General features: G+C 54.3%; 2 protein-coding genes across 2 annotated transcripts in view; one reads left to right on the top strand and one right to left on the bottom strand.

The window, feature by feature from the left end:
- The first annotated feature begins 570 nt into the window (after nucleotides 1–570).
- SNAPC5 (small nuclear RNA activating complex polypeptide 5) lies at nucleotides 571–4,647 on the top strand. The gene is made up of 3 exons (XM_075575373.1): nucleotides 571–759; nucleotides 1,942–2,025; nucleotides 3,083–4,647. The coding sequence occupies exons 1-3, from the start codon at nucleotides 670–672 to the stop codon at nucleotides 3,197–3,199; spliced, it is 291 nt and encodes a 96-aa protein (XP_075431488.1). The 5' UTR covers nucleotides 571–669; the 3' UTR covers nucleotides 3,200–4,647.
- A 46-nt stretch (nucleotides 4,648–4,693) lies between these two features.
- Nucleotides 4,694–12,025, bottom strand: part of MAP2K1 (mitogen-activated protein kinase kinase 1) — a 33,767-nt gene continuing 26,435 nt past the window's right edge. The window contains exons 7-11 of the mRNA XM_075575370.1: nucleotides 11,743–11,950; nucleotides 9,591–9,655; nucleotides 9,019–9,080; nucleotides 7,885–7,930; nucleotides 4,694–6,190 (exon numbers count right to left, since the gene is read on the bottom strand). Of these exons, the coding sequence (XP_075431485.1) occupies nucleotides 6,077–6,190; nucleotides 7,885–7,930; nucleotides 9,019–9,080; nucleotides 9,591–9,655; nucleotides 11,743–11,950 (495 nt within the window). The 3' untranslated portion in view covers nucleotides 4,694–6,076. The remainder of the gene's footprint in view (nucleotides 6,191–7,884; nucleotides 7,931–9,018; nucleotides 9,081–9,590; nucleotides 9,656–11,742; nucleotides 11,951–12,025) is intronic.

Below are 12,025 nucleotides of genomic sequence, written 5' to 3'. Positions count from 1 at the left end.
TGAGACAGCCTTAGATTTGAAAGAACTTAAACTGGTGGTGGATGTGACAGTCTCCGGTAGACTGTTCCAGTTTTGGGGTGCACGGTAAGAGAAGTAGGAGCGGCCGGATACTTTGTTGAGCCTTGGGACCATGAACAGTCTTTTGGAGTCAGATCTCAGATGATAAGTGCTGCGTGTGGTAGGGGTGAGGAGCGTGTTCAGTATTGTTCAATATTAGCATTGAATCATCAAAGTGCTGCATGTTACGATTGCTGGTTGGATCCAGATATATTACCGTGAGTGACCATGCTATACAGCTCCTGACATGGGTCCTCTCTGGGGCACAAAGTGCCCACGTGGGTTTAAGGCAGCCATCTTTACTTTGGGCTACGAGCTCATGATGTAGAAGTCAGATACCCAATTAAAGGATAGTAATGGCATCTGTTTTCCATGTGCTAACCCCCCAACCCTGGTGTCAGCCCCCAGTACAACCTCCTCCTCCTGGGCCCTTGTCTCCTTTGTAGTCTGCCCAAAGTTAACATGGCCGCTCCAGCGTCACACTGAGGCACGTGGTGGAGTGCGTCACGGGATTCCGCGCGACGTGATGACGCGCCGTGTCGCCGAGGAAGGGATCCTGAGCGGTCTGCGCCGGGTTGTCGGGTGATGCGGTGACCCGGAGCCGGGCGCAGGATGCTTAGCCGCCTGCAGGAGCTGAAGAAGGAGGAGGCGACTCTGCTCAAGGTCAAAGCGGCTCTGCACGACCAGCTCAACAGGTTAAAGGTCAGAGGGCAAGGGGGGGGGGTCATAGGTCACTGCCCGACTTAACATTTTAACTGCCAGAGGGTCCTAAAGCTGCACAGGGAGAAACGTACACGTGATATGTGTGTGTGTGTGTGTATATATATATATATACACACACATACATACATACATACATAACTATACACAAAAAATAATATATCAAACCGTTCTGATCACAGTCACATCTCAGGTCCTGAAACCTGCCTTTCCCCATTATCTCTTAGCATACAATGCTCCCACTGCAGCCAGGGATTCTGGGTAATGACATGCAAATGAGCATTCACAGTGAGTGTACTTGGTCTCTTATCCCTTTAACATGGATCCCTTAACGCAGGGGTGCGCACTTTTTCCCCGTGCGCACCCTTACCTGCTCTCCTCGGTGCCTTGCACACACACACCCCCCCCCCCTCCTCCTGCGTCAAATGACTTGCGGGGTCATGTGACGTCACGTTGCCATGGTAATGTAACATCATGTGGCCCCTACGATTACCATGACGAAGCGTCGCGGGAAGGTAACTGTTATAGAGGCCTGGGGGAGAGCGCAGGACCTCTATAACGGCCACACCCCCCCCCTGAAAATCTAGCGCCCCTAAGTTTGCGCACACCTGCCTTAACACTGCCGTGTCACACCGCGTTTACAGCATGGCCCAGGATAAAGAAGCTATTGAAACCTGCTCAAGTGTGTAACGGCAATGATAATGTAATAATGAAACATTTTTTGCTGAGCCAGGGAACTGATTATTAGTGGTCATGTTCTGACGTCTGCTTCCGCAGTGAAGGGAGGGGAGCGGTCCCAAGCATCTACCCAAATCTGACGGATCTATATAGTGTCAACAAATCTATACATTAATGACCGATTAAAAGCACCTGTTCTGAGACCTGATAAGATCCTAATTCTTTCTCTCTGTTCAAACCTGACCCCCGTTGTGTCTGGCCCCAAGCAGCGCTGGGTGTCGTCACTGTCCTGATCACCCGCCTCTTCTTTGCCAGCTGTGCGGTGGTATAAATAGGATATATGTTCGTGGACCATCAGATAAACATTTTGAGGGTTCCTCAGTTTCCCCTTGTGGTCTCCAATGTCACCAGAGAGATGTTTTGTCACCAGTGTGCCTGGTCCTCTCCTTCCCGTGCACATGGTCACCATCTTATTTTCTGTCCCAGGTAGAGGAGCTGGCCCTTCAGTCCATGATAAACTCCAGAGAGGAGGAGGAGGAACCGCTGTCTCCCACTGAGGCGCCGCAGGAGGTGAGTGACCTCTGTGTTCTGCTAGTTTAAAGCTCCAGACCCATTTCAGAGCTTGCAATCACGTGAAAGCCCTGATCCACGTAACACTTTCTCTACCATTGCAAAGTGGTCTTGTTCTACATCAGGGGTGGCCAACTCCAGTACTCAAGGGCCACCAGCAGATCCGGTGTTCAGGATATCCCTGCTTCAGGACGGGTGGCTTAGCCAGTCCATGACTCCGCCACCTGTGCTGAAGCAGACATGGTGGTCCATGAGGACTGGAGTTGGCCACCCCTGATCTAGATTGCTGAAAAGTACAACGATATGAATTGTATCATTCATACTGACCATGCACAGGGGTTGAAAAAATGTAACCTACCTACAGTGGTGCACCACAGGGGCAGGAGGGGGGGGGGGGAAGTCTGCTGCTGCAGAACGGCTTTCCGAAGTCACTCCCCATAATGCATTGTATTGAGCTATGCGAGGCTTTATGGAGTGTAGCTTTGGCAAGCAGAGCAGTCATTGGCACATCTGTTTCCCAAGACATTCTGCAAGAGCCTGGTCCACACGCCCCGGCACCTCCCATATGTATGTAGCACGCCTCGGTGTGAGAATACAGACAGTTTCATCATTCAGGGTGTGACATTTGCAACAAGGGATCATTAGGAGAAAGGCCATCTCTGCTCCAAAGTGCTTACACTCTAATGTAGAGGTGGCCACCAAAAGGCCAGGTATTGGGGGATATCACAGGTGGCTCACCCCTGCTCTTATGCATATTAAGTCATATACAGTACACCAATCTTTTTTTATTGTGATATTAAAATTCTCGTGCAAATTGAGGACAGCTCTGCAGGGGTTGCAGCGTTGCAGTGGCAGCAGCGTGGCCGTGGCAGGGAGGAAGGCCGAGTTAGACCGCAGGTTTTGGAAAACTGCAGCCATTTTTACCTTTCACTAGAACATTTTACTTAACAATAATATTTTGCCACAATAGAAAATAGCTGGAGGGATCTGCAATGACGAGTGGGAAGGGAAAGGAACAATCTCTCATTTCTGCGGGTTTCTCCCCATTCCTCCGTAGGACGAGCTGCTGGTGGATAACGAGGCTGTAATTAATCAGACAGAGCTGCAGCTCAGCACCGGGGAGTACAGTCAGGAACAGGAAGAGCTGGAGGAAGAGGAGGATTCGGACACCTAGACACCTCCGGAGATGATCCATGTTGCCATTCCGGGTCGTACTACCGAGTGGAACTTCAGTGGCAGGAAAGTGCAGAGGGACTGTGAGAATTGGACTAGTTCCAGGCCTCTGGGTGCAGCTCTGAACCCGTTAGCTGATTGCGGAGCCGTGGGGTGCACATGGGGAAGGCTCATTCTTTAGGGGCTTATTAATTTGTACGGCAGAAGTTTATAGAGGCAATCCAAGCCGGAAAATGTTTTTGGGAATGACATTTTGTTGATCTATAGGGTATGAGCAGGGGGTCTCTGGGGCTGAACCCTGTTGATTTCGGCTCTGGGGACCCCTTGCTTCTGGAGATACTTACCTGGGAATTAGGTGCCGGGAGCCGCTCTCCTCGACTACCAAGGTTCACAATATGTCTGCTCTTGAGATTTCCCGGCCAATAGGAAGCTGTGGCATCATTGGCGCGGCTTCCTATTGGCCCATGTGACGCGGGAGCTTCAAACTTGAAAGCCCCGCTTGCTGAGCCAGAGCAGCTACCAGCACCTAGTTCAGAGGTAAGTATCTCAGGAAACAGGGGGTCCCCGGAGCTGAAATTAACGGGGTTCAGCTCCGGAGGCCCACGGCTTCAATTCTATGTTTTTAAAAAAAACTTTTAAAATAAATCTGCCCCCTTGGATTGCCCCTTTAAAGCTGCATTGCAGGTTTAGCCCCAGAGAAGTGAAACTAGCCTCCGATTGCAACACGCCGCGAGTAAATATTGTCCGTCGCTAGCACTGGTGTTCTAACCGCAATGGGATCTTTTCCGAATAATTGGCGCGAGGAGCGGGCGCGTTTCCTCTTGCTGGCCTTGCTTTGCTTTCATTGACGGCATGTAAAAACTCTGGAACCAATTCTTTGGCAAAGGTGTTTGTGGAGCCTGCAGCGTCACACGGGCACCACCCCTGGATCGCCAGGATAGAGAGACTGGCAGAAAGCACATCAAACAATGCACATAGTTTTAATTTATTAAACCTGCAATGTTGCAGTGAACACATGACTCCCTGAGTCTATACAGCAGGGTGCTCCTCTCCGGCTTTCAAGCCCCCCCACAGGTCAGATATAAAGGGGGGGGACAGGACATGCAGGGGCTTCAGCACAGGTGGCTGATTGAGCCACCTGTGCTGAAGCTGGGATATCCTGAAAACCAGACCTGTTGGGGGGGTCTTGAGGACTGGAGTTGAGCCCCCCTGGTCTATAGCACAAGCAGCAGGGGCGACTGACCACACAAGCCGCGGGAGAGCTTTTTCGTTTTCATTGTATTAGAAATAACTGGTTTCCCTTTCCTTCCTGTTAGTAGTTTTTATCGAGCTCCCAAGAGATGAAGCACATTAAAACCATGTAGCAAAGGGCCCAGCGTCCCAGCACTGAATCCCCACAGCTTGCAAACAACCTGTGGAATGTGAATAAAGTTTCTGTGTGGATATTTACCCGTGCGCACTGATCACTGCGAGCGGCGGAAGGACGCAGGCGAGGTTCTTCATAACATATTTATTAGAATCAAAGATAATACAACTCGAGGGGTGAAAAAGGTACAAGGTTCAGAGACTAAAAAAGGCACAAGCGTCTGACGTGAGGGATTCCTGCTTGGGGGTGACCCTCGCACCCCCTCTCCAGAGGAGTTTAAAGGCCAAAAAAACACGACAGAACAGACACGGGGGCCCTTGTCCAGCGAGAGGATCCAGCGCTCGCACAGCACGTTACGTTAACAATATTAAATAAATAGGAATCGGAGCGAGGGAAGCGGCCCAGACAGGAGGCCGCAGAGCTGGTTACCCAATCCCTTCTGTGCTGAAGCGCCCTGCGGAGGGGGGGGGGGGGGGATAACTCATTTTACCAGCCGCCCGGAATCTATTTGAAACTTTTTTTTATTGAGGCATTGCACTTTTCTTGCGGACGGCAGACCGGCCCCGTCGTGCCGTATAATAATATTACTGCGCGCGAAAGGTGCCCGGCCGCAAAACTCTTAACGCTCCAGCAGAGAAGAATATAAAGAGTATAAATGAGTAGCCAACAGCAGGCCTCAAGGGGGTACCAACAGGTCAGGTTTTTAGGATATCCCTGTTTCAGCACAGGTGGCTCAGTCAGTCACCTGACTTGCTCGTGACCCTTGAGGCCTGGAGTTGGCCACTCCTGGAGTAAAGTTTCTCCCCCCACAGCGGGCGTTTTTCTCAAGCGGGCGACTTTATGGCTTTAGATGCGGGGTTTGCCGCCCGCTGAGAATACACCCGCCCCTCCCCGGCTTCTACGCCACACGCGTCTCTCCCCTAAGGGTCTACGCGGGAACCTTACTCTTCAAAAAGGTGCAAACCGGTGTAGGATCAAAGTGAACTAATTACAGTGACAGGTTTGTTAGGTTAAAACCAGGGATAGGAAAGAAACTGAAGTTAAATCTCTTCTAACCGTTTTATAACTGATTGTAACGCAGGCCGGGGGGTCGCGGCCTTTCCCCTTCCCACCTTTCTTGGTTACACTTTATAATTAGGGAGAAATGTCTTTATGGCGTCAATCACTTACACGCCGCCTCCTCAATATAATCACAGTCCGTTCGATTTGGTCCAACGCGGGATCTCCCAAAGATCAAACTCGCGTATCCTGCGCTGAAAGCATTGCGGGTACCGCAGAGCATCGCGGGATCAGAGCAGGGATCCATCAGGGGAGGAGGAGGCGGCAGGGCGCGGAGAAGAGATCCATTCCCCATGGATCCAGTGCAGCACAGGGACCTCCTGCAAGAGAAGGGTTACGGGGGGTGGAAAGAGGCGGTTTGTTTTTGGCACGTTCTGCAGAGATTCCTCTTTCCGCCTCCGCAGGGCGGCAGGATACGGCGGTGGCGTTCTCTGCCGGGCCGGCATCGCGCTCTCACACCACGGCTGCATGGGTCGGGGTGCTGGGCTGTTTGAGGCCCATGGTGGCGCATAGCCAGCCGGCAAAATCTACCTCCTCCAACTCGGCTGTCTTAATGAAGCTGTGAACCTGGGGGGGAGGGAAGAGGAGGTGAAGGGAGGGGGGAGGGAAGAGGAGGTGAAAGGGAGGGAGGGGGAGGTGAAAGGGAGGGAGGGGGGGGGAAGAGGAGGTGAAAGGGAGGGGGGAGGGAAGAGGAGGTGAAAGGGAGGGGGGGAAGAGGAGGTGAAAGGGGGGAAGGGAAAGGGGGTTAGAGGAGGTGAAAGGGAGGAGGTGAAAGGGAGGGGGGGGGAGGCGGTGAAAGGGGGGGGAAGAGGAGGTGAAAGGGAGGGGGGGGAAAGAGGAGGTGAAAGGGGGGGGAAGAGGAGGTGAAAAGGAGGGGGGGGAAGAGGAGGTGAAAGGGAGGGGGGGAAAGAGGAGGTGAAAGGGAGGGGGGGGGGAAAGAGGAGGTGAAAGGGAGGGGGGGGGAAAGAGGAGGTGAAAGGGGGGGGGAGGAGGTGAAAGGGGGGGGGGAGGCGGTGAAAGGGGGGGAAGAGGAGGTGAAAGGGAGGGGGGGGAAGAGGAGGTGAAAGGGAGGGGGGGGAAGAGGAGGTGAAAGGGAGGGGGGGGGAAGAGGAGGTGAAAGGGGGGGGAAGAGGAGGTGAAAGGGAGGGGGGAAGAGGAGGTGAAATGGAGGGGGGAAGAGGAGGTGAAAGGGAGGGGGGGAAGAGGAGGTGAAAGGGAGGGGGGGAAGAGGAGGTGGAAGGGAGGGGGGGAAGAGGAGGTGGAAGGGAGGGGGGGAGAGGAGGTGGAAGGGAGGGGGGGGAGAGGAGGTGAAAGGGAGGGGGGGGGAGAGGAGGTGAAAGGGAGGGGGGGGGAGAGGAGGTGAAAGGGAGGGGGGGGAAGAGGAGGTGGATGGGAGGGGGGGGGAGAAGAGGTGGATGGGAGGGGGGGGGAGAAGAGGAGGTGAAACGTAGGGGGGGGGAAAGAGGTGAAGGAATGGAGAGGAAGAAAAAGAGAAAGCAATTAGTTAACCCTGTCACTGCCAGCTACGTCGCGATCTCTGGCATAAGTAGGTGTGGTGCAGCGTTTACGATGTTTTGTGCATTCAATCCCATCCCCAGAGACTTCCACGGACTGTGTGGGGTCAAATCCCCTTTATCTCCCTGTGCCTCATATACACCCCCTCCCCCCCCTGCAATTTGGCTATGAGAGTATCATGGTATCCTTCCCTCGTCCAATCCTGTGCGTTCCCCTCACATCTGAAGCCCCCGTGACCTCAGGTATGTCACTCTACCTCCCTGTGCATCAGCTGCTCAACCGCACGGTGATTCAACGCAGATTCGATTCTCCGCCCCCTGCGCAGAGCCCGAGAGCTGGAAATGTGCTCCCAGGATCTCACCTGGAGGTGGCTGCATGTCTGCCCATAACCGCACAACTCAATAAGTCCCTGCTTCAGCCCAGATAGCTCAATCAGTCCCTTCTTCAGCACAGGTGGCTCAATCAGAGGCTCAGTCTTTGACTGAGCCACCTGTGCTGAAGATGGGATATCCTGAAAACCTGACCTGTTGGTGGGGCTTCAGAACTGGAGAGTAGAGCCCCCCAGCGATACAGTATAAATAATAAGAGACAGGACTCCCCACCCAGTGCATTTGGGGTGTTGTACTCCCCAGCACCCTTATCTGCATGTGTGCTGCACGCAACTTCTCTGCGTCACTGCGGAAGCTTCAGGTTTGAGGGGGGGGGGGGTGTTTAGGGACTGCGTTTGGGGGGGGGGGGGGTCTTACCATGAGCTGTTTCAAGTCTGCTCTGTCCGCTGGGTTCTTCACCAGACTGGAAAACAAGAGCAAAAGGCGTGGTCTTATTTCCCCTGAACACTCCCATTCCCACAGGGACGCCATTAGCCTTCATTTGCGATAACACTTTACGTCGCGATAACACTATGTCGCGATAACACTACGCCGTATTGTTTTAATCCGTCTTCTTTACCTTTCGGTTCCGACTTAAATCTCCTACCGGTTTTTTTCATAGTTTTTTTTGCATTAAACATGCAACCTATATCAGGGGTGGCCAACTCCAGTCCTCAGGGGCCACCAACAGGTCAGGTTAAGGATATCCCTGCTTCAGCACAGGTGGCTCAATCACCAGTCGAAGACTGAGCCACCTGTGCTGAAGCAGGGATATCCTGAAAACCTGACCTGTTGGTAGCTCTTGAGAACTGGAGTCGGACACCCCTGCAGTTTATTGTATATACTGTATTGCGTTTGTAATGTTTGACAAATGTGCGAAGTGTTGTGTACCCGGCCTCGCATCAGCACAATAAACATACATAAGCCGGGCGTGATGACCACAGAGAAACGCGGCTCTCGCTAAAACGTGAGAAGGCGCAGTGTAATGTGTCGTGTGACCAGCAGGAGGCAGACTCCGCGCAGGGATCCGGCGCTCCCGTTCTGCGCCAATTGTTCCCAGAGGAAGATGTGCAGATATTGGGCAGCAGGGAGTGCGAGATCCGATGTCCCGATACCCAGGAAAGCTTAACCCCTCTGCTGCTGGAAGGACTTGCAGTGCTAGCCGGGACCTTGTAACAGAACCGCCACAATTGGGTTATGGGGAATAAAATAATAACACGAATAAGCCGACAGAAACCTCGCACTATACACAGAACAGCGAGGATCCAAAACCCGCGACTTACTCGCCCAGAACCGGCTTCAATGCCCCAGATATCACGTCATACACCAACTGCGCAGCGTCCTCCTCACTAACGTCTTAGCGCTATTCTACCGCTCGGCGCGCTATTCTACCGCTCGGCGCGCTATTCTACCGCTCGGCGCGCTATTCTACCTCTCCGTGCTATTCTACCGCTCTGCGCGCTATTCTACATGACATTATTTTTCGTTTTTTCACCTTCCGATTATACTCACCATTTATTCACAAAGTCCTCGAACTCGTCTCCAAACACTCCGACGGGCAACTTGGGAGGAGGCTGCAAAGAGAAGGACAGCGTGCAGGGACTGTGCGATACACAAGACAGCGTGCAGGGAGTGTGCGACACACAAGACAGTGTGCAGGGAGTGTGCGACCAGACGGTGCAGGGAGTGTGCTGTGCGCACAGGGAGTGTGTGACGCGCATGGAGTATGGTGGTTGCAGGGGTGTGCGGTGCGCACAGGGAGAGTATGGTGCATGCAGATTGCAGGGAGTGTGTGCAGTGCGCACAGAGAGTGACGCGCATGGTGTATGGTGCGTGACGCGCATGGAGCATGATGCGTGCAGGGAGTGTGATGCGCATGGTGTATGGCGCATGCAGGTTGCAGGGAGTGTGTGACGTGCGCAGGGAGAGTGTGGTGTGTGTGCAGGGAGTGTGACGCGCATGGTGTATGGTGCGCGCAGGTTGCAGGGAGTGTGCGGCGCACGCAGGGAGTGTGCGGCGCGCGCGCAGGTTGCAGGGAGTGTGACGCGCGTGGAGTATGTGTCACGCGCAGGGGATAAAAATACCTCATTCACAATATAATCCAGCAGCTCAAAAATTGCCATGGGGGGGCGGCTGTCAGGTCCGCCGGCTGGAATAAAACATTAAATAATGAGAATATTTAGCAGAATAGAAGTGTACAAGGCCTCGTATCTACACGCGGCGTTTATATTTCTCAGCACATTAAGCACATCATTACACCGTCATATCTCCCTGTTTAATACAGCACAGGCGGGAGCGCTGGCAGGGCGACGCAAACAATACCATGTGCTGTGCACAAAACCAACATGGAGGTCCCATCTCACCGGGAACGGTCGGTACCTCCAGTCACCGGTGCGGGCTCCCAGCGTGACGCCTCTTCCAACTCTGTGTCGCAGTCACATGTGGTTATCGCTTCGCCACGAGTGAAACGCGTTGGGCTGGAGCGGAGCGCCTGCTGGGAGTTTGCGTGTCAGCGTCATCACGCCGGCTGTATCGAGTGGACGGGAGGAGGGTCCGTAACACCGGAGCGTTCGGGGGGGACACCTCTGCGCACCAGCTCCCCATCAGAAGCAACAGGTGTTGCCTCAGAGACCCCCAGGATACCAGCAGGACCCCCGGATCGGCACCCGCTTTCGTACAATGCCCGTTTGTCAGGTTGGAAATGTGACTGTGATTCAGACGTCTGTCTATGCTGCCAACACACTGTTTTACAACCTGCACTATCCCGCAATCATTTCTCTTATCCACATGTGACTACGACACCGCGTTGGAAGAGGCGTCACACCGGGAGCCCGTACCTGTGACTGGGAGCCCGCACCTGTGACTGGGAGCCCGTACCTGTGACTGGGAGCCCGCACCTGTGACTTGAGATGCCCACGTCCCCTGTGACTGGAGATGCCCACGTCCCCTGTGACTGGAGATGCCCACGTCCCCTGTGACTGGAGATGCCCACGTCCCCTGTGACTGGAGATGCCCATGTCCCCTGTGACTGGAGATGCCCACCGTCCCCTGTGACTGGAGATGCCCACCGTCCCCTGTGACTGGAGATGCCCACCGTCCCCTGTGACTGGAGATGCCCACCGTCCCCTGTGACTGGAGATGCCCACCGTCCCCTGTGACTGGAGATGCCCACCGTCCCCTGTGAGTGGGAGCCCGCACCTGTGACTGGAGATGCCCATGTCCCCTGTGACTGGAGATGCCCACGTCCCCTGTGACTGGAGATGCCCACCGTCCCCTGTGACTGGAGATGCCCACCGTCCCCTGTGACTGGAGATGCCCACCGTCCCCTGTGACTGGAGATGCCCACCGTCCCCTGTGACTGGAGATGCCCACCGTCCCCTGTGACTGGAGATGCCCACCGTCCCCTGTGACTGGAGATGCCCACGTCCCCTGTGACTGGAGATGCCCACCGTCCCCTGTGACTGGAGATGCCCACCGTCCCCTGTGACTGGAGATGCCCACATCCCCTGTGACTGGAGATGCCCACCGTCCCCTGTGACTGGAGATGCCCACCGTCCCGTGACTGGAGATGCCCACCGTCCCCTGTGACTGGAGATGCCCACCGTCCCCTGTGACTGGAGATGCCCACCGTCCCCTGTGACTGGAGATGCCCACCGTCCCCTGTGACTGGAGATGCCCACGTCCCCTGTGACTGGAGATGCCCACGTCCCCTGTGACTGGAGATGCCCACCGTCCCCTGTGACTGGAGATGCCACCATCCCCTGTGAGGCGCGACCTTCATGTTGCTTTTCTGCACTTTTTCTGCACAGCACATGGTATTGTTTATTTGGGGCCCTCTGCCAGCGCTCCCTCCTGTATTGTATTGTTGCACGAGACCCTGAAAGAGGGTCTTTAGAGGGTAGAGCGAAGACAAAGGGGTCTTCATCATTTTGCACATATTTGCACTGTATTCACAGTTTTTGACTGCACTTTTTTGAGCATTTGCCATATGATGCTCTATTCCTTTTAGGCACATTAAGCACTAAATCACTTTTGTGACATTTACAAGTGCCGGGTGCACACCTGTTCACACTTCCTATTTAATACCATTTGTAATACTTTAAATGCAGTGGGAAATGCTGTAGTTACAGGTAATCCCGTTGCTGGTAGATATTATAATCCCCGCAGCACTATAATCCCCCCGTCATGAAGAGCGGTTACAGACCAGGAAACCCGCCCTTCCCTGGTGAGACTCACAGTTCATGGGGCGTCCGGGGGGCCGCGGGCGAGGAGAGAGCTCCGCGGGGGCAGGGTCCCCATGCTGAGAGCCGCCAAACATCAGGTCCAGCTCCTTGCCCTCGGGAGGGGGGATGGGGTAACGTCCGATGGCCATTTCCACCAGTGACAATCCCATGCTCCAGATGTCAGACTGCACGGAATAATGCGTCCCCTGCAGCCTCTCCGGCTGCGCCAAGACACAAAGAAACGCGTCAGACTGCACGGAGTAATGCGTCCCCTGCAGCCTCTCCGGCTGCGCCAA

This window comes from Ascaphus truei, chromosome 18, assembly GCF_040206685.1.
Source record: "Ascaphus truei isolate aAscTru1 chromosome 18, aAscTru1.hap1, whole genome shotgun sequence".
In the NCBI taxonomy this organism is placed as follows: domain Eukaryota; kingdom Metazoa; phylum Chordata; class Amphibia; order Anura; family Ascaphidae; genus Ascaphus; species Ascaphus truei.
Note: the sequence above shows the minus strand (reverse complement) of the source record. Positions and strands in the feature narration are given on the sequence as shown.

Excerpts from the sequence above, each read along its gene's own strand:
- SNAPC5 (XM_075575373.1), top strand. The coding sequence starts at position 670 with ATGCTTAGCCGCCTGCAGGAGCTGAAGAAGGAGGAGGCGACTCTGCTC. Across the intron at positions 760-1,941 it reads ACCAGCTCAACAGGTTAAAG|GTAGAGGAGCTGGCCCTTCA; the intron begins GTCAGAGGGCAA and ends TTTCTGTCCCAG. Across the intron at positions 2,026-3,082 it reads CCACTGAGGCGCCGCAGGAG|GACGAGCTGCTGGTGGATAA; the intron begins GTGAGTGACCTC and ends ATTCCTCCGTAG.